This window comes from Diplotaxodon limnothrissa, linkage group LG8 (assembly GCF_057381915.1).
Source record: "Diplotaxodon limnothrissa isolate DT_005_m linkage group LG8, D_limnothrissa_male_GT1.1, whole genome shotgun sequence".
In the NCBI taxonomy this organism is placed as follows: Eukaryota; Metazoa; Chordata; class Actinopteri; order Cichliformes; family Cichlidae; genus Diplotaxodon; species Diplotaxodon limnothrissa.
Genome location: NC_140603.1, coordinates 3,375,686 through 3,397,384, shown reverse-complemented (window position 1 = coordinate 3,397,384; position 21,699 = coordinate 3,375,686). Strand labels below are relative to the sequence as shown.

Genomic DNA, 21,699 nt, shown 5'->3' with positions numbered 1-21,699 from the left:
CCTGAGTGTTAGTGTGCCAGTGCTGGGGGCGGGTGGAAGTGGTGTGGCAGCTGAGGGCTTGGTCGTCTCAAAGCGGGCGAAGAAACGGTTTAGATCCTCAGCCAGTGAGGCATCAGTCCTAGATGTTGCCTGGTTATTGCTTCTGTAGTTGGTAATGTGATTGATCCCCTGTCACATTTTTCTGGGGTCGTTGTCAACAAAGTGATCTTCAATCCTCCTCCTATAGGCAGCCTTAGCTTTCCTGATGCCTCTACTCAGGTCTGCCCTGGCCGCCCTATACGCAGCCCTGTCCCCTGACTTGAAGGCAGTGTTGCGGCTTTTTAGGAGGGATTGCACTTCGCTATTCATCCAGGGTTTTTGATTTGGAAACACCCTGACCCTTTTGTTGACGGTGACATTGTCAACACAGTTCCTGATGTACGAGAGTACAGTGTCCGTGTACTCCTGGAGGTTGTGGCTGGAGAATAAATCCCATACAGTTGTTGAGAAGCAGTCCTGCAGTTGAGAAAGGGCTCCTTCAGGCCAGGTTTTTATTGTCTTTGTCTGGGGCTTTGTTTTTCTCAGCAGGGGGGTGTAGGTGGGGGTGAGGGACATGCAGAGGTGGTCAGATCCAGCCAGGTGGGGGAGGGGTGTCGCTCTGAAAGCATGCCTGATGTTTGAATAGACATGGTCCAAAGTATGTTCTCCTCTCGTAGCAAAGTCCACGAACTGGACAAATTTAGGAAGCACAGTCTTTAGGCACGCTTTGTTAAAGTCGCCGGCGACAATAAAAACCCCATCGGGGTGGGCAAGCTGTTGTTTGTTTATGGTGTTGAGCAAGAGGCTGAGAGCCGTGCTAACGTTAGCATCCGGCAGTATATAAACAGCTATCACAATAACTACTGTAAACTCCCTCGGGATGTAAAAAGGTCTGCACGAGAACACATAGCCCCCCTCCTCTGCTTTTACCTGAGTTGCTGTTTCTGTCATGCCGGTGTAGCGTGCGGCCTGCTAACTCGACTGCAGCGTCGGGAATCAGCGGGTGAAGCCACGTCTCCGTAATAAGAATAATGCTGCAGTTACGTGCAAAGCTTGTGTTGGCTATCTGTAGCTCCAATTCGTCAAGTTTGTGGGTGATGGATCTGGCGTTCGATAGGAAAAGGCTCGGAAGTGCTGGCCAGTGTGGATGTTTGCGTAGCCTAGCGTCTGAGCCCGACCGGCATCCCCTCTTCTGCTTTCTTTCCCTCCGTCGCCTTCTACGCTTGCTGGGCGGGCAGACCATCCACGGTGACCCTGGCGGTCTCGCTATCTCCACCAGGATGTTGTGTGTTCGCTGATAGTCGCCAGAAACAGACAAACTATATTTAAAACCTAGGTTCTGGCGACTGTAAGAGATGGCGGCGTTGCAAACATTCAAAAATATCCAGGAACCATGCATGTGGAGACCATCCGTTCACCTTCATGAGCGTCATACAAAGACACGGTGGGTGGAATCAAAGATCTCAGATTTGGACTCATCAGACCACAGCACAGATTTCCACTGGTCTAATGTCCATCCTTGTGTTTCTTGGATCAAACAAATCTCTTCTGCTTGTTGCTTTTCCTTAGTCATGGTTTCTTAGCAGCTGATTGACCATAAAGGCCTGATTCACACAGTCTCCTCTGAACATGTAGAGATGTGTCTGCTACTGGAGCTCTGTGTGGCATCTATCTGGGCTCTAATCTGAGCTGCTGTTAACTTGTGATTTCTGAGCCTGGGGACTCGGATGAATGTATCCACATTCAGAGTTTTAGCAATTTTCCAGACTGACTGATGGGCTGTCATTTCTCTTTACTTACCTCATTGGTTCTTGCCATATTATAAATTAATGCATTTGTCAAACAGGGCTGTCAGCTGTGTACCAACCTGACTTCTGCACAACACACCTGATGGTCCCAACCCCATTAAGAAGGCAAGAAACTCCACAAATGAACCCTGACAGGCACACCTGTGAAATGAAACCATTTCAGGTGACTACATCATGAAGCTCTTTGAGATAGCTGTGCTTGAAGCTGTTGTCCTGTGAGCCGTCTATCAAACAAGCTGTTAACTCTCAGAAACCTGTCCTCTGATTCAGTCGTGTCTTTGGGTCTGCAGACCTCTTCCTGTCACAGTTTGTTTCTCAGTGCGTTTGACGGTGAAGGAAACTGTACTCACTGACACTTTGACTTTCTCTGTCAGGACAGACGCACATTTTTAAGTGTTATGATGGTCTCTCTCTCTTCCACTGTTAATGGTCTTTTTCTCACCATTTTTGTAGCAACACACTACTTTCTGCAGTACAGTACTGTTCAGCTGATGCTCACTAGGGTATGGCACCACAGTGTGTTCAACACTGTTTTATGCAGACAGAGGGGGTTGGAAGTAATCCAAGTTGGAACACCTGTAGGAATTAGTAGCACCAGCTTTCAAGGCTTGATCAACCTTCACTGCTGCAGAACAGCTTTGAATTGTTAACCCATGTTGTGTCCTTGAAAAAGGCCTTTTGGTATAATTTTGAAATGTACATTATTTTTCAGTTTTGGGTAATCTAACCTCTGGCAGCTCACCACTTACCTTTGTGCCATTTCAAGCTATTCATTGGACTTTAATAATAATAATAATAATAATACATTTTATTTGAGGGCGCCTTTCAGAAACCCAAGGTCACCTTACAAAAAACACAATTAATAAAAGGAACAATAGTCATAAAATACATAAAATAAGTTAAAATTACAAAACAGAGCGTGACAACAGATAAAATCAGCATTAAAGCGAATAAGCCAGTTTAAACAGATGTGTTTTGAGCTGTGTCTTAAATACGGAGAGGGAGTCAATATTTCTTAGTGCAGGAGGCAGAGAGTTCCAGAGCCGAGGAGCAGAGCGACTGAAAGCTCTGTTCCCCATAGTGATAAGGTGTGAGGACGGAACAGTAAGATGAATAGCAGATGATGATCTGAGAGGGCGGGAGACAGTGGTGATATGGAGCAGCTCACACAAATATGCAGGAGCAGATTTATGGACACACTTGTATGCAAGAAGTAAGATTTTAAAATTTATCCTGGCTTCTATGGGCAACCAGTGAAGCTGCTGAAGAACTGGGGTAATATGAGCACTTAATGGAGTGCAAGTTATGACCCGAGCTGCAGAATTTTGAAGAAGTTGGAGTTTATAAAGGGACCTTTTAGGGAGACCAAATAGGAGGGAATTACAGTAATCAATACGGGATGTAATAAGACTATGGACAAGGATGGCAGCAGCATGGGGAGTAATGACTTGAACTGCAACAAATAACTGGAAAAATAGGGACTTTTAACAGGTAGTGTGTAAAATTACACACCATTTTTCTGTTAGGGCTGTTCTGCTGAACAGCTGGATGAGCTGATGCAGGGGATCTATGTGTTTGTGTTTCTGCCCCTCCTCTTCCTCAGATGGCTCCTGTTCACCTGGTTTCTGAAATCAACACACATTCACAAAGTGCTAAAACTCTGCTATACACTGAATAAATTAACACACAATTTGCCTTCAAAACAAGTACAAATTCCAGAGTAGTCAGAATAATTCCACTTGTTTTGTTTTTTTAAATGAAATTAACTTACAGCGAGGTCTTCTATGAGTTTATCTTCAAAGTAGTGCTCCTCTGTCTCGATCCAGGACTTTTCATAGCCCTGCAGGAACAAGTTTACAGCCCGGTGCCTAGTATGAGAGAGATACATGGATGACTAATAACTGTTTATCTACCCATCTTCTGCTGCTTATAAAGGGCTGCACTGTAGGTGCAACATATATCCACAATCTTTCCTCACTAGCCCGAGGTGTGGCTGTAGATGAGGGTGGGAAAATAATAAAGTGCACAATTTTAAATATTTCTTCTTCATTTTACGTGTGTGTGTGTGTGTGTGTGTGTGTGTGTGTGTGTGTGTGTGTGTGTGTGTGTGTGTGTGTGTGTGTTTGAGAACATACCTTGGCAAGTTATAGAGTGGTGCCATCCTGAAGCAAGCGACCACAGCTCTCTTCCTCTGTTTTGAAAGCAGTTTGTGCCACACAGCCTTCTTACTGCGCTGAGGATGCTCCACCTGAAGACACAAACTGAACCACTCAGTAAACTGGATATTTAGTTGGTGTACCTTACCATCTGGAAGCCATATTATCCTGGAGAAGTATGTGGTCAGCTTTAATAAAGACCAATCAGCTAGTTTAAGAGGACCGTGGGGTACCTTAAAGCTATACTCTCTACGTAGGCACAAAAATGCGCAAAATCAACTCAAACTTGAATATATAGACCTGCTCCAGGTGGAAGAGGACATGACCAATATCCAGGATTCTCTCCACAGTCTTCTCTGGGTCAGTAGTATCCTCATAGTGGTTTGGGAGGTCTCTGTACAGGGCCATCTGCCAACGAATTGCTGGGTCCTCTGACTTTGTAAGACACACAGAGGAAATGCATGACGCTATTGGCCTATTCACAAGGTTAAGCACCTTTGTGAATATATAAATATATAGTACGAACCAACATCTAGCAACTCGTTTACATCTTTCTCGACTTTAACAAAACAAAAGCCAAAACACAGAAAGAGCGCATGTAAAGCTCATGATTCAGTAGCTTGTATAACTACCTTGCTGGCAATAACTTGAATTGGTTGGGTTTTTTTGCATGACTTCATAAGTCTTTAAAATCAGTGTGGAAGAATTTTGGCCCAGCCTTGTTTATAACGTTGCTTCAGTTGATTTAGGTTTGAAGCCATTCATTTACGCACAGCACTCTTAAGGTCCTGCTACGTTCAGTATTTCAGTCACTCTAGATTGCTCTATAACTTCAGATTCAGTTCTTTTTCTGCTGGTGTGTTTGGGATCATTGTCCTGTTTCCTGACCCAGTGTGGGTGAAGCTTTAGCTGTCAAGCAGATGGCTTCTCATATGACTCTGGAATATACAGTGTATCAAAAATAAATCATACACTTTCACAAGGCTGTATTTTAAGCTTACACTAAATTTAAAATATATGGCTGAATATAAAGTTTTACATACAAAATGTTCAATGTTTATGAATAATCAATGAAATACTTCATCCCATAGTTCACTGTAGTCACTGCAGCCACTGCTGTTGTTCCCGGTGAATGGCTGCAGAATTAAAGCACTTTGAAATTGAATGATTCTTTTTGATACAGCCTGAACTCTCCTGTACAGACGAGTTTAGTGATGTTAGTGGGATAGGGGCTATGTGGAGTGATAGAGTTCCTTCAATCACTTGTTGACAGATTGAATTTCCTATTCTATATCTTTCGGATAACCTATGATATCACTGTGAAGTAGCCTTATTTATCTTATGGACATAAAGGTTCATCAGTTCATCTAGGTTACTCTAGATTTGTGTGAAATTTAAACTGAATCTGAATACTTGACTCTAAATTTTATGACACCGACCATCAAAATCAAATCACTTCATCCTTGTGTCAAAGTAGATGTTTGTGCCAGATTTGAAGAATTTCTCTTAAACCAGTCCTTTGATATTACTTCCACAAGAATAAGATAAACTGACAACAACCTGACACCATGGCACAATCGAAGACCAGAGGCATAATGTGTAAGTACACTTTAAGTAACTTGTGTCAGTCACAAGCCTGATTCTTTTCTTACCTTTCCTTGTAAATGTAGGTTGTTCCTGATGACCTCTCGAACTTCGTCCTCTGTGTCTTTCTGCAAAAGAATTATTAACTTCGATCAAACAACAGGTATTCTGTGACCTACAAAATGCTATAAAAGATATTTATTCAGTAAATTAGCCTTCATGCAAAATTTTACTTTTTAGCTGAAAAAGCTAACGCAGAGTTATTTTGCTGTTACTAAAGGTTTACCTCAGGAATAGCAATACTGCAAATAATTTATTGTTATTGTCATATGCCTCACCCCAACCAGTCAGGTTTTTCCTTCCCACTGGCACCAAAGCGCTTGTTTAAAGGGGGGTCGTATGATTGTTGGGGTTTTATCTGTTTTCTTTGTATCATTGTAGGGTCATTACAGTATAAAGTGCCTTTAGGCAGTCATTGTGATTTGGTGCTACATAAATAAAATTGAAATGAAATGAACTAAATTGAATTGAAACACAGAAACAGTTAAATGAATCATATCTATTTTTATAATGAAACAGTTCCTTCTGTAATCTATTAGCACTACTATGCTACCTGAGTGAAGCGGTTCTTAGCCAGTGCGATAAGCTCTTGTTCTCCTGGAGCACAAATGTTGAGTCCCACGGGCAGCAGGCGCTTTAGAGTAGCAACAATCAAACTTGTCTGCATCGAGTATCGATCACCTTTTCTCTTCATCTTCTTCCTCTCCTGGTCTGAAACTATTCCCTGTGGCAAAGTCAAACATTAAACAGGCACCGCTTTACAGTGTTAGGCCTATTAAGTAGTTTTAATTAATCAATTTAATTTAATTTTAAAATAAGGTCACTGGTATGCACGTCCTCAAATGTGTCCAGCATCTATGTGTCTGTACCTTTGACATCTTGCACTTGGTGTCAGTGATAAGGAAGGACATGTTGTTAATTTCATTCTGGACCACAAAGTTCTGCTCTTCTCTCTTGAAGTTCTGTAGACAGAAAACAGGACTTCCTTAAATTAAAGCACAGTTGTATTATGTGTTGTACTGTCTTTGAAAAGAAGGCAACTGGACAATATTTTTGGTTTGTAAAGACATTTTACTTCTCAGTAAGAGGCTTCTTCAGTTCTAAAACAACTGATGAGAGTCCCAGGTATTTAATACCTATTGGCATTGTGGTCCTGGGGTCAGTGACCCACTGTTAACCATGTGAGTCACCTTGAGTCAAGGTATGAAAAAATTCATGGGTCTAACAAGGTATTCGTGGGTGTGAATACTGTGAGATTATTATGCTATCATGTGTTATCCTATGGCTGTAATCGAAATGAGTGAATCATGATACTGCTGTAAGCCACACCATACTTCTTATTATAGAGAGTATAATCAGTATGTAGTTTTCGTTTGCATTATACTTCTGAATTAAAAGAATGTGAAAATCATTAGATTTGTTAGATAGGTTCGTATTATCCTATCCTGTGATTTACTGTGAATGAGTTACACTGTTTTATGACATTTCATACTGCTGAGTTAAGAAGAGAATATTGTGTGCAGAGAGCACAGAGCACATTCAGCTCCACCCCCACCTTTGTTGGAAGCAGAAAAACAGGGAGCCAAGATCATAACTCAGGCTCACTGAGAGTTAGAAAGTATGTATGTTTAGGTTTTTACGACTAGGTGGGGGCCACCAGAGGCTATAAGAGTTTGAGTAACGCTCCATCATTTTGAGATTTTGCTGTGACCCTCTGCATGCATGTCTCCCCATCCGGATGGTTTATGCTCACAAAGTGTTGAATTGTATGGAATAAAAGATTGTTGATTGAGCATTTATACACCGAGTATAGTCTTTCCTTCAGCCCAAAGATCAAAAGAAAAAACCCCACCATGTGAGCTATGCTTGCAACTTGCAGACAGCAACATTTATATATTTAATTACATGAAGGGCATTTTCCATCCTTGTTTTCAAGTGAGCTCCTGTCATTGATGACGCACTTCCTAATTTATAATGTGAATCTACTGATGTCAGATGCCAGCAGCAGTAATATAGTGCATTATATAGCTTTCTATCCAGTGAATTAGGATAGAAGTAGCTTTGATGGTGTTTTTCCTGGAAACTTTAATAAAAGTATAAAATCACTGCTAAATGCTTTAGTCTAACAATAAGTTAGGTTAAGCTTTTAACTCATTACTCATCTTTTCAGGTAAACTCTCCATTAGTTGTTTTTAAACTGAAGAACACATAGATCACGATTGATGGTGTACAGTCTTTTGTCATTTTTCTCCACCAAACTGGATTTTACAGTCAAGATCTAATTGAAGTGAAGACTTTCAGCTTTAATCCATCCATCCATCCATCTTCATCCGCTTTATCCGAGGCCGGGTCGCGGGGGCAGCAGCCTAAGCAGAGAGGCCCAGCCCTCCCTCTCCCCAGCCACCTCCTCCAGCTTATCCGGGGGAACACCAAGGCGTTCCCAGGCCAGCTGAGAGATATAATCTCTCCAGCGTGTCCTGGGTCTGCCCCGGGGCCTCCTCCCGCTGGGACATGCCTGGAACACCTCACCCAGGAGGCGCCCAGGGGGCATCCTTGTCAGATTCCCGAACCACCTCAGCTGGCTCCTTTCGATGTGGAGCAGCAGCGGCTCTACTCTGAGCCCCTCCCGGATGGCCGAACTTCTCACCCTATCTCTAAGGGAGAGGCCAGCCACCCTTCGGAGGAAGCTCATTTCTGCCGCTTGTATCCGCGATCTCGTTCTTTCGGTCACTACCCACAGCTCGTGGCCATAGGTGAGGGTAGGGACGTAGATCGACCGGTAAATTGAGAGCTTCGCTTTTACACTCAGCTCCCTCTTCACCACGACGGACCGGTGCAGCGTCTGCATTACTGCAGCCGCCACACCAATCCGTCTGTCGATCTCCGGTTCCCTTCTCCCATCACTCGTGAACAAGACCCCGAGATACTTGAACTCCTCCACTTGGGGCAGGAACTCATCCCCGACCCGGAGTGGGCACTCCACCCTTTTCCGGCTGAGAACCACGGCCTCAGATTTGGAGGTGCTGATCCTCATTCCCGCTGCTTCACACTCGGGTGCGAACCGTTCCAGTGCGAGCTGGAGGCCCTCACCCGATGAAGCCAACAGAACCACATCATCCGTGAAAAGCAGAGATGAGATTCTGAGGCCACCGAGCCTCAGCTTTAATTCAATGGTTAATCAAATTATTGCAAATTAATACACATTTTTAGGAATTACATCAAATTTGATCCACTAGTCCTAATTTTCAGAGACTCAAAAGTAATGGGACAACTGACTGATACACTGATTTAAGGTAAGGATCACCTGTTTTGATTTCTCAAATGCATTTAACATCATCCAGCCACTCCTATTGAGGGCGAAACTACAGGAAATGTCAGTAAACATGTCCTCATGGATTACTGAACACCTCACAGACAGGCCACAGTATGTGAGACTGGCAGTGCTCAGTCTAATATGGTGTTGTGCAGTGCAGGAGCTCCGCAAGGAATTATGCTGCCAACATTCCTGCTCACCTTGTATACCTCGGACTTTCAGTACAACTCCGGGTCATACAGTCATCATAAATATTCGGATAATTGCTGTTGGCAGGAGGAGGCGCACAGAACACATATATATAATTTGTAGAATCTTGAAGAAATCTTCTACTTCTGATTGTAAATAATACTAAAGAGATCAGAGTCATTGGCTTCAGAAGGTACCGCTGAGTAAGTCTAGTACTGTACTGCATTTTGTTAGATTGTGCTGTATTATATTGATCCATTATCCATGGTACTGTATTCTATTGTACTGGGCTATACTGTATTGTATAATAGAAAGCACTTTGAGTGCTGAACTGAGTAGAAAGGAACTAAACAAGTATCACACCATTGAAAATAACTATTTATTGTACTGTAGTGTTTTGCATTGTACTGTACTGTATTTTAGGTTTCATCAAAATGTGCCTGAAGTTTACATGTGATAAATAAGCAAATGAAAAAAGGTATGTTGGCCACTTTAATTGGCCGCCTGTTTGGCCACAGTATCCATGATGCCATCTTTGTCCACCATAGTCAGAAGTCCACTTTCATCAAAGTGCTCATGGGTAGCTTATCTGCAATCAGTATATTCACCTAAACGTTTCACATTATAACAAACCTCCCGTCCACGAGTCAACATGTAGAAAAATAATTCCTCTTACATTTGCATCGACTGTTATGCTTTACTGCGCAGCTTTACTAAGAAAAAGCCAAAGCAAAGACTGCTATCTTAGTTTTCTTCAATTTTGACAGATTGTGGTAAATGCTTAACTGCAATGTCAATAGACAGATAGCTGCTCTTCTCTTCTGTTTAATCTTGAAAATGTAATATTAGTTATTTCAGGTTTAATAAATCAGCGATATAAAGATCAATCCCAGCTGACCCTCTTAGGGACATTTTCAGTTATGTTTTTATGGGCAGCCCGGTGGTTAGCACTGTTGCCTTCCTATGTTTGCATACTCTGGTTTCCTCCCACAGTACAAAGACATGCAGTTAGTGGGTTTAAGTTACCTGGTGATTCTAAACTGCTCACAGGTGTGAATGTGAGTGTGAATGATTGTCTACTCGCTGTGTTAGCCCTGTGTCAGATTGGCGCCCTGTGGCAGGGGTGTCTAACTCCAGGCCTCGAGGGCCGGTGTCCTGCAGCTTTTAGATGTGTCCGTGATCCAACACAGCTGGTTTAAATGGCTAAATGACCTCCTCAACATGTATTGAAGTTCTCCAGAGTCCCAGCAATGAACTAGTGAGCTGATTCAGGTGTGTTGGCCCAGGTCCCCAAACCTGCCCTATGGGATGGATAGTTATGTTGCAGTAATTTTCTTACGTGAGACTTGGCCCAGAAGATAAAAACCTCAGCCACCATTCGGAACAGCTCCTCTGCCTCTGGATTGGACTCTTTAAGCCATCTGGCCCTGTCAGTATATCAAAACAGTTACATGCTGAAACCAATCATTCTTTTTCCAAAACTGCAGCTTCATCTTAGTGACTAAGCTTCTGTATCAGATGGTGTAAATTCACTCCACTCAATGAGCTGAAGGTCACTTGTTCAGTCACAACACTGTACCTGTTGTAGTCAACGAATCGTATGAGGAGAGGGTAGAAGGCATACAGGTCTCTGACCAGGATAGTAAATTGGTCCATGATGAGGAGCTCTGTCTCTGACATCTCACCCCTCCCCTCCGCCTTGCTATGTTCTTCATCCATCAGCACAACAGCTGCTTTCTAAAGAATACAGTAATAGATTTTTCTATATTAAGCAGCACTGTGTGCTTTAATCTTTGTGACTATTTTATTAAGTAGTAGGAGTGTTCGCATAGTGCACTTTCTGCATTTTAAAAACATACTAATAAATATTTAGTTAAGAAATATATATAGGTAATTCAATTTCATTTAAAAACATCAAAAAAAATTACAAGAAAGTGTTAGAAAGGGCAAGCAGTGAGTGTGACCTAGTTTTATATTCTGTTAAATGAGTTGCACCACTTCCAGGCAGTAGATTATAATAAAGGTGAGACTTACTTTTTTGAGTTTCTCCATCAAGGGCAAGAAGTGGGTCTTTAACAGCTGAGGTTTGGCTTTGCTGATAATTGGCTGGGAGAAGACTTGGGGACATGAACAGAGATGGTGTTAAAACGCAAAATGTGAACGTATGTACATTTGAATATCATATAATGATTAGCAGCAGGCAAAAAGAATTAAAGTAACATCAGTTTGAGGATGCTTATGTAAACTGATCCTGAGGAGAGCTTTTATTTATTAACTTTACAAAAAGTGCAGAAAATGGAAAATGAGAGAAAATGAAACACCCTCTTGCGTGAAATGTAACTTCCATTGTGTCCTCCTCCTAACTGCTGTTACTGACTATATTTTCTTTTTAAAAGAGGAAACCTAAATTGCAAAACACTTAAGGGGCTCATTACACAAATTCTTTTCTTTTAAAATAATTGTTTCCTCCAGTGCTGTAGTGTTTTATCAAACAATTAAATGGCAATCCCCAGCATTTGGAGCACCCTCTAATGAGGTGTGTGCATTGGTTTAAAAAATGTGAAAAAACAAACAAACAAACAAACAAACATACCTCGGCCTGCACACCTAAAACAATGAACACTTCGCCAAACCTAACTAACCTGCCTCCACAAACCAGATTTCATGTCTCATGTCATATTGTTTTATTTTTGCCTTGTGCATCACTGTGAGCTGCAAGTATTATGTTCCATTAGCAAATAAACTATCCATCCATCCATCGATCTTCTCCCGGCTACTTGGGGCCGGGTTGTGGGGCAGCAGCCTAAGCAGAGAAGCCCAGACCTCCCTCTCCCCAGCCACCTCCTCCAGCTTGTCCGGGGAAACACAAGGCGTTCCCAGGCCAGCCGAGAGATAAACTCTCTTCACCATGTCCTGGTTCTGCCCCGGGGCCTCCTCTCAGTGGGACATGCCCAGAATACCTCACCAAAGAGGTACCCATCCTTGTCAGATGCACAACCACCTCAACTGTCTCCTTTTGATGTCGAGAAATAGCGGCTCTACTCTGAGCCGCTCCGAAAAGCCTGAATTCCTCTCTAAGGGAGATGCAAGCCACCCTTCAGACAAAGCTTATTCCCACCACTTGCATCTGCAATCTCGTTCCTTCTAAAATCAAGAGCTTCGCTTTTACGTTTAGCTCTCTTTCCACCAATACAGCATCCACATCCCTGCAGCTGCAGCACAAGTTTCACTGTGATGTTTCATTCTCTTTGCAGAGCTTTAAAGTATATCACTCCCCTGAATGAAAAGAAAACAAAAACAAAAGAAGAGCTACTAGTTTTAGATTTATGTTGCAGTCACTAGTCAGTTTTAACTCCAACATACACTAAATTGCCAAAAGTATTCAATCTTCCCTCCAAGTCATTGAATTCAGGTGTATACCAATCAAGCAGCTAGGCATGCAGACTGCTTCTACAAACACTGGGTCGATCTTAGGAGTTTAATGAAGTCCAGCATCATACTGTGATACTGTTCAACAAGTCCACTCATGAAATTCTCTCTCTTCAACTCTACCACAAAGTGGCTGGACATATAAAGTCACAGTATCGGTCAATCGCTACAGACCTCTAGTCTTCATGTTCAAGAACATTAAGGAACAGTGCCTAGAGAGCTTCATGGAATAGTTTCCATGGCTGAGCATCTGCATCCCAGTCTTACATCACCAAGCACAATGCAAAGTGTCAGACTAGTATATCACCCATGAACTTTAGAGGAGTGGAGACGTGTTGCTGGAGTGATGAATCACATCTCTCTGGCAATGCAATTGTTGAGTCCGTACTTGTCTGACTGCACTGTGGCAAGTATAAAGTTTGGTGGAGGGGGAGGATTATATTGTGGGGTTGTTTTTCAATTGGGTTCGGCTGTTAATACTTCAGCATATTAAGACATATTGGACAATTTCATGCTCCCATCTTTGGAGACGGCCCCTGTCCAACGTGACCCCACATCAGTGCACAAAGCCAGGCTCATAAAAACATGGATGAGCGAGTTTGATGAATCTTGTGAATCAGTGAATTTTATTTTAGTGTTCAGCATTAGTGAGTTAACATTTACCAGCCAGTCTCTTCATCCAGGCGCCCTCATCTATTCCCAGGTTGTTGTAGATGATCTTGAGAATGTTTCCCAGCAGAGTATTCATGTATTCAGAGGTCACAGAGGTGCAGCAGTTGTTGGCTTTGTCTGGGTCGCTTTCCGGTCCATGTTCCCACCAGTGAGACATGTAGCTGCACAACATCGGCAAGACCACCTACAGCAGTAGAAACAAAGCAAAAATAATGAGCTTTGCAAAGCTTCACAGTCAGATGGGTTTAATCAGCAATGTCTTTTTTTACCTTTTTATCTTCGGCTCTGAAGTGTTCACTACAGGACAAATGTCCACTTATTTTGGTTCCGTGGCCAATTTTTCAATGACATGAAGCAACTTAAGGAAAGAATATCAAAGGTGATGCTGTAGTTATTAATTATTAGAGAGTTACCTCCATAACATGAGGCATCTGCGTGTACTTCATGCCGGACTCTGCTAGCTCTACAATCTCCTCCAAAGACTTCTCCAAATTGGGGATCAGTGAACAAACCTCCCCAACCTGCCCAGGAAGGCCTAGAGCTGAGAGGCGGAAAGAGTAGTGGAATGAAAACAGATTAAATTAAACATAATGTGATTTGATTTGTGATTTTTGACACTGATGAGTTCTCAGACCACACAGCCATCGTTTAGCTTTGGATTAATGTTTTTTTATTCGAAATACACAACTGGAGAATCTCTTAGTCAGACAAATGTAGGACAGACAGCTGCAAAAGTATTCAAACCACTTTGTGGTACTTCCTGTTATAGTAGGTGTCTCCAAGAGATACAAACACCATGTATATACTGCACACTCCAGTTTTTTCATAGTTTACTAAGACACTTCTTGAAACCTTCCTCCCTTTCCTCAATCAGCCCAGACATGTTTTATGTAATGTTTTGGTTTTACCAAAGAGTTAACGTGTAAGCAGTTAAGAGTGACACGACGGCAGGGTCACAACAAACATTTCTGTTTGTTTCTGAGATGTACAGTAAAAGCTAGTTGGTGCGGTATGTAGTGTAATGTGTATTCATGGTTCCAGTTTTAGTAAAATATAAAGGCTCAAAGAAACATGCTCAGTGCTCGCTGAAACGTCACTCTAAGAAAGTCCAGCTACCTCCGGGTTTGTATGTTCCATCATTTTCTTTATGTACATGTCTCACCTGCTCTGTCTTTGCTTCCTTTGCTGTTATAGATGGAAAAGCTGTTAAACTTGTTCATGTGAGGCTCAAGAAAGGCAACAGGGAATGCTGCTGCGAAGGCTGCTAAACACTTTCCCATTGCTGGACGTTGTCTGGAAAAGAAACAGAGAGCTCATGATAATAGTCAAAAACAATTCTTTTACTACCTCAGTGATTGATTTAAAACATAGTAGGTTATCTAATTATGGTAAAAGCAACTTTTTTTCTTTCTTTTTTTTGCTTAAGACTCAATAGGGCTGGCTATAAACTGGGACCTGTCAAGTCTGGTGGGCTAGATTAGTTGTTTTGTATATAGATGGCCAAATGAAGCTTTCTGAAGCTCGTATTGAAAAACGGTTCATTACTCTAAGCTTGTCAACACAGTCCTCTTTGGTGACATCTGGTGGCCAAAAATATAGAGCAGCTTGAGTCCACAACTCATAAAGGACAGCTTCATCATGATTCAACTGACAGCTTCTGTTTAATTTCATGTGGCAGTTCTGTCTGATATCAAGCTGATATTGTGCTTTGAACATGTGTTTTTTGGGGGGTGAAAAAATGATGTTCGTATGTCTCTCTCAATAATAAATCATTCCTATGAATACACCTTCCTTCTTTAAACATGGAGTGTTCTCCTTATGCTTGTGACTTCTTGATGTTTAAAAATACACTAAAACAGAGACTTATGAGAATATGTTTCTACTGTGAGGTCCCTGCCTCCACCTGATTATGTAATTAACCAACACACAGGTAGGATTATATATAATATACTATAACTTCTATAATTATACAGTAAGTATACAGGGAGTGCAGAATTATTAGGCAAATGAGTATTTTGTCCACATCATCCTCTTCATGCATGTTGTCTTACTCCAAGCTGTATAGGCTCGAAAGCCTACTACCAATTAAGCATATTAGGTGATGTGCATCTCTGTAATGAGAAGGGGTGTGGTCTAATGACATCAACACCCTATATCAGGTGTGCATAATTATTAGGCAACGTCCTTTCCTTTGGCAAAATGGGTCGAAAGAAGGACTTGACAGGCTCAGAAAAGTCAAAAATAGTGAGATATCTTGCAGAGGGATGCAGCAGTCTCAAAATTGCAAAGCTTCTGAAGCGTGATCATCGAACAATCAAGTGTTTCATTCAAAATAGTCAACAGGGTCGCAAGAAGCGTGTGGAAAAACCAAGGCGCAAAATAACTGCCCATGAACTGAGAAAAGTCAAGCGTGCAGCTGCCAAGATGCCACTTGCCACCAGTTTGGCCATATTTCAGAGCTGCAACATCACTGGAGTGCCCAAAAGCACAAGGTGTGCAATACTCAGAGACATGGCCAAGGTAAGAAAGGCTGAAAGACGACCACCACTGAACAAGACACACAAGCTGAAACGTCAAGACTGGGCCAAGAAATATCTCAAGACTGGTTTTTCTAAGGTTTTATGGACTGATGAAATGAGAGTGAGTCTTGATGGGCCAGATGGATGGGCCCGTGGCTGGATTGGTAAAGGGCAGAGAGCTCCAGTCCGACTCAGACGCCAGCAAGGTGGAGGTGGAGTACTGGTTTGGGCTGGTATCATCAAAGATGAGCTTGTGGGGCCTTTTCGGGTTGAGGATGGAGTCAAGCTCAACTCCCAGTCCTACTGCCAGTTTCTGGAAGACACCTTCTTCAAGCAGTGGTACAGGAAGAAGTCTGCATCCTTCAAGAAAAACATGATGTTCATGCAGGACAATGCTCCATCACACGTGTCCAAGTACTCCACAGCGTGGCTGGCAAGAAAGGGTATAAAAGAAGAAAAACTAATGACATGGCCTCCTTGTTCACCTGATCTGAACCCCATTGAGAACCTGTGGTCCATCATCAAATGTGAGATTTACAAGGAGGGAAAACAGTACACCTCTCTGAACAGTGTCTGGGAGGCTGTGGTTGCTGCTGCACGCAATGTTGATGGTGAACAGATCAAAACACTGACAGAATCCATGGATGGCAGGCTTTTGAGTGTCCTTGCAAAGAAAGGTGGCTATATTGGTCGCTGATTTGTTTTTGTTTTTGAATGTCAGAAATGTATATTTGTGAATGTGGAGATGTTATATTGGTTTCACTGGTAAAAATAAATCATTGAAATGGGTATATATTTGTTTTTTGTTAAGTTGCCTAATAATTATGCACAGTAATAGTCACCTGCACACACAGATATCCCCCTAAAATAGCTCAAACTAAAAACAAACTAAAAACTACTTCCAAAAACATTCAGCTTTGATATTAATGAGTTTTTTGGGTTCATTGAGAACATGGTTGTTGTTCAATAATAAAATTATTCCTCAAAAATACAACTTGCCTAATAATTCTGCACTCCCTGTAAGTGTTGGAGTCAAATTGTTAAATGTTGTCATTGTGTTACTTAAATTTGTAAGTCAGCAGGGAAGGCTGTTTCTTTGAAGTTGGCTAGGAGACAGGTGAGGAGCATTCAGCTCCAAGAGCCTGGTTCCGACCAGCCTCCCTTGCTAGCAAGTAAAAACCGGTTCATTTCCGCCGCTTGTATCCGCGATCTCGTTTTTTCGGTCACTACCCACAGCTCGTGGCCATAGGTGAGGGTAGGGACGTAGATCGACCGGTAAATTGAGAGCTTCGCTTTACACTAAGCTCCCTCTTCACCATGATGGACCGGTGCAGCGTCCGCATCACTGCGGCTGCACCGCCAATCCGTCTGTCGATCTCCAGCTCCCTTCTCCAATCACAAGACCCCGAGATACTTGAACTCCTCCACTCATCTGGGTCGGGGATGAGTTCCGACCCGGAAAAGAGTGAACACCCGGAAAAGAGTGAACACAGCACCCTTTTCCGGCTGAGAACCACGGCCTCAGATTTGGGGGTGCTGATCCTCATTCCCGCTGCTTCACACTCGGCTGCGAACCTTTGTACATTTTTATGAAAAGAAAAGAGAGTTTTCGGTGAGATCCAGGAGGAAGCTCAGAGGGGACAGGGCCTTTTCTAATTTGCCCTTGCACGTTAGAGAGGCCCCTTCACTCTCCACTTTTAAATCACGTCTTAAAACCCACTTTTATTCTTTGGCTTTTAACCTCAGTGAGACATAGTTTTCTCTTGTAATGAAATTAGTTATTTTATTAATTATTTTACTTTTTCTTTTATTTGGCTTGTATTTATTTCTTATGTAATTTTATTATATAGTTCCTATGTACAGCACTTTGTGTCAGCTGTGGTTGTTTTAAAGTGCTTTATAAATAAAGTTGATGATGATGATGATGACGTGTTTGTTTATTATCCTTATTGTTTTATCTGGGACTGTTTGCAGACATCTCAGAGAGAGGAGACACCAGCATCTGAACAGAGACTCAAACCAGCAACCTGCAGCTCCCTGCTTGGCTGCTCCAGTTTTCTCCTCACTCATGTTGCCCACCAGTGATTTCTAGCTGCCCACCCACACAGCAGGCTAGAATATGCGCTGAGCCTCAGCACCCAATACTTGGACATGTTTTCTTTATTAAATAATGAACCAGACCCCAAAAGTAAACAGCTGTTATTGCTAGGCAACGGGAGCAACATTTGGTGATGCAGCACCTGACATTCCTGACCATGTGGGCGGAGCATGCATGAAATGGAATGTTCAGTAGAACTGTGCAACACAAGCACTTAGTTCCAGCATGTTTCATTGTATCCAGACACAGCTAGAGACACATCTACAGCAGCATCTCTGTGCAGGACAAACGACAGTTGACGAAGAAAACAACAAAAACTTCACTTCACTCCTCTACAAAACGTTGGCTCCTTTGTTTAAAAGGCCAAAATGAATCGAGGGAGAACGAGAAGAGGATCGGCGAGTGCTTCACCATGCATTACAGTACAGCTGATTCATTTTAAATTTCAAATGATACAGGCTGAAAATGTCAAATTAAAAGAAGAGGCAGAAAAATCAAGAGGAGAAGCTAAAAATTCACAGTTTGAAACTCATGTAGTATTGCAGGAATTACTGCATGTGGGTCTCAAACTTAAAGGAGAGAAAATGGGAAAGCAACAGGCAGAAAACCAGAATGAAAACATGAAGAAAGAACTGTTGGAAGCTCAAAAAGCATTGGAGGAAGAGAAAAGCACAGCACAAGAAGCCAAAAATAAATATCAAACTGCAAAGAAGGAGGCAGGAAATGTGATGCAGGAATTACAGGAGGTGCAGGAAGCTTTTGGAGAGGGCAAAAGGAAAATGCAGTTGGCAACACAAGAAGCTGCAAATGTAACGGCTGAAGCTGAAACACTAAGAAAGGAATTACTGCATGTGAAGCAACAACTTGAAGAGGAGAAAAAACGTAAACACGAGGCAGAAAATGAGATTGAAAATATGAAGAAAGAATTGTTGGAAGCTCAAAAAGTGTTGGAGGAAGAGAAAATTAAAACACAGGAAGCAAAGAAAGAAATGGAAGATACAAAGAGTCACACTGAAAACATGAAGAAGGAACTGATGAAAGTGCAAGAAGAACTTGCAGAAGAGAAAATTGAGGTGAAGGCATTCAAGAAAGAAATGACGGTGACCAAGAAAGGCTGCAAAGACGCACTGAAAGAACTACGAAAGCACAAAAAGGAAGCTAAAGAGCTCCTCAAACACAAAGGGAAACTGGCCAAACAGCAGCTGAAAGAAACATTTAAAGATGCCGAGGAGCAGCTCAACAAGACCTTAAAAGAACTGAAGGCAAAAGAAAAGCAAGCCGAGGACAGGAGGGGATTCTGGAGCAGACTGCTGAGGAAGAACTGACCCAGCAGCATCTCAATAGTTTCTTCCTCCTCTCTCCACCTTTCTTTCTCCCCATCCTTCTTCTTGGGACGTTTGTTTGTTTTTTAAAAACTCTAATCTAAATACATGTACTGAAACACACAAATAAAATTGCCATAACTTGACCTCATGTTGCCTGCTTCTTTTCTTGTGTGTCTGTGGATGTAAAACAGTAACACACCTCCTGCTCTGTGTCTTTAATTGTAAATAAATGCAATATGTTTTCATTTTAAAATGCAGTGCAAAAAACTTCTGCTCTGAATCTTTTTTTTAGCAAAAAGCTTTTTTTTGCCTGCTGTGGAAGTTTTCCATTCAAATAAAGCTGCAGACGAGCGGTAGCTAACATTCTTTAATCAAACACACAAAGAACAGACAAGCTTGATGAAGTCCCTGCATGACCGCGGGACAGACGGTCAGCAGAGTCTCCCTGAGCCCAGCATGGCTCTCAGTTAAATACCTTCTCCAGGAACAAAAGGCAGTACACAGCTGTTTCACACCTTAAGCTTCACACTCCCTTGCTGCCTCCCAGAGTCCTCGAAGACACAAAAGACTCTTCCTGTGGAGTTGTCTGCTTCCCCCAGCTTCCTTACTACACCCCCACCATTTGTCTTACTGTATGGATGTGAGACATGTTAAAATCCAGTGGCACCAAGGTATCATACAATAAAATAATGTGATTAAAAGAAGCACTTAGAATTTGCTAAGGGAAAAAATCACATAAACAGGAAGTAAACAAACATGAGATCAGCTGGTCTACTGACGTTTTCTGCAAAATCCTGAACTCACTGTCACCTCAACAACATTATAATGAATGTGAAACATTACAGATCTGAGTTGTCTGAGTAACAGATGCATTTTCATTTGTCACTTTACTACAGGGAGTGCAGAATTATTAGGCAAATGAGTATTTTGTCCACATCATCCTCTTCATGCATGTTGTCTTACTCCAAGCTGTATAGGCTCGAAAGCCTACTACCAATTAAGCATATTAGGTGATGTGCATCTGTGTAATGAGAAGGGGTGTGGTCTAATGACATCAACACCCTATATCAGGTGTGCTTAATTATTAGGCAACGTCCTTTCCTTTGGCAAAATGGGTCAAAAGAAGGACTTGACAGGCTCAGAAAAGTCAAAAATAGTGAGATATCTTGCAGAGGGATGCAGCAGTCTCAAAATTGCAAAGCTTCTGAAGCGTGATCATCGAACAATCAAGTGTTTCATTCAAAATAGTCAACAGGGTCGCAAGAAGCGTGTGGAAAAACCAAGGCGCAAAATAACTGCCCATGAACTGAGAAAAGTCAAGCGTGCAGCTGCCAAGATGCCACTTGCCACCAGTTTGGCCATATTTCAGAGCTGCAACATCACTGGAGTGCCCAAAAGCACAAGGTGTGCAATACTCAGAGACATGGCCAAGGTAAGAAAGGCTGAAAGACGACCACCACTGAACAAGACACACAAGCTGAAACGTCAAGACTGGGCCAAGAAATATCTCAAGACTGGTTTTTCTAAGGTTTTATGGACTGATGGAATGAGAATGAGTCTTGATGGGCCAGATGGATGGGCCCGTGGCTGGATTGGTAAAGGGCAGAGAGCTCCAGTCCGACTCAGACGCCAGCAAGGTGGAGTACTGGTTTGGGCTGGTATCATCAAAGATGAGCTTGTGGGGCCTTTTCGGGTTGAGGATGGAGTCAAGCTCAACTCCCAGTCCTACTGCCAGTTTCTGGAAGACACCTTCTTCAAGCAGTGGTACAGGAAGAAGTCTGCATCCTTCAAGAAAAACATGATGTTCATGCAGGACAATGCTCCATCACACGTGTCCAAGTACTCCACAGCGTGGCTGGCAAGAAAGGGTATAAAAGAAGAAAAACTAATGACATGGCCTCCTTGTTCACCTGATCTGAACCCCATTGAGAACCTGTGGTCCATCATCAAATGTGAGATTTACAAGGAGGGAAAACAGTACACCTCTCTGAACAGTGTCTGGGAGGCTGTGGTTGCTGCTGCACGCAATGTTGATGGTGAACAGATCAAAACACTGACAGAATCCATGGATGGCAGGCTTTTGAGTGTCCTTGCAAAGAAAGGTGGCTATATTGGTCGCTGATTTGTTTTTGTTTTTGAATGTCAGAAATGTATATTTGTGAATGTGGAGATGTTATATTGGTTTCACTGGTAAAAATAAATCATTGAAATGGGTATATATTTGTTTTTTGTTAAGTTGCCTAATAATTCTGCACAGTAATAGTCACCTGCACACACAGATATCCCCCTAAAATAGCTCAAACTAAAAACAAACTAAAAACTACTTCCAAAAACATTCAGCTTTGATATTAATGAGTTTTTTGGGTTCATTGAGAACATGGTTGTTGTTCAATAATAAAATTATTCCTCAAAAATACAACTTGCCTAATAATTCTGCACTCCCTGTAAGTGTTGGAGTCAAATTGTTAAATGTTGTCATTGTGTTACTTAAATTTGTAAGTCAGCAGGGAAGGCTGTTTCTTTGAAGT

The 21,699-nt window shown here is 42.2% G+C and overlaps 1 protein-coding gene across 1 annotated transcript in view; it reads right to left on the bottom strand.

The window, feature by feature from the left end:
- ryr2a (ryanodine receptor 2a (cardiac)) overlaps window positions 1-21,699 on the bottom strand; it is a 282,131-nt gene that overhangs the window by 72,927 nt on the left and 187,505 nt on the right. The window contains exons 70-82 of the mRNA XM_085361763.1: window positions 14,392-14,522; window positions 13,643-13,770; window positions 13,221-13,413; window positions 11,163-11,245; window positions 10,708-10,865; window positions 10,468-10,555; window positions 6,496-6,588; window positions 6,180-6,350; window positions 5,635-5,694; window positions 4,283-4,417; window positions 3,962-4,074; window positions 3,598-3,694; window positions 3,339-3,451 (exon numbers count right to left, since the gene is read on the bottom strand). Coding sequence (XP_085217889.1) covers window positions 3,339-3,451; window positions 3,598-3,694; window positions 3,962-4,074; window positions 4,283-4,417; window positions 5,635-5,694; window positions 6,180-6,350; window positions 6,496-6,588; window positions 10,468-10,555; window positions 10,708-10,865; window positions 11,163-11,245; window positions 13,221-13,413; window positions 13,643-13,770; window positions 14,392-14,522 — 1,563 coding nt within the window. The remainder of the gene's footprint in view (window positions 1-3,338; window positions 3,452-3,597; window positions 3,695-3,961; window positions 4,075-4,282; window positions 4,418-5,634; window positions 5,695-6,179; window positions 6,351-6,495; window positions 6,589-10,467; window positions 10,556-10,707; window positions 10,866-11,162; window positions 11,246-13,220; window positions 13,414-13,642; window positions 13,771-14,391; window positions 14,523-21,699) is intronic.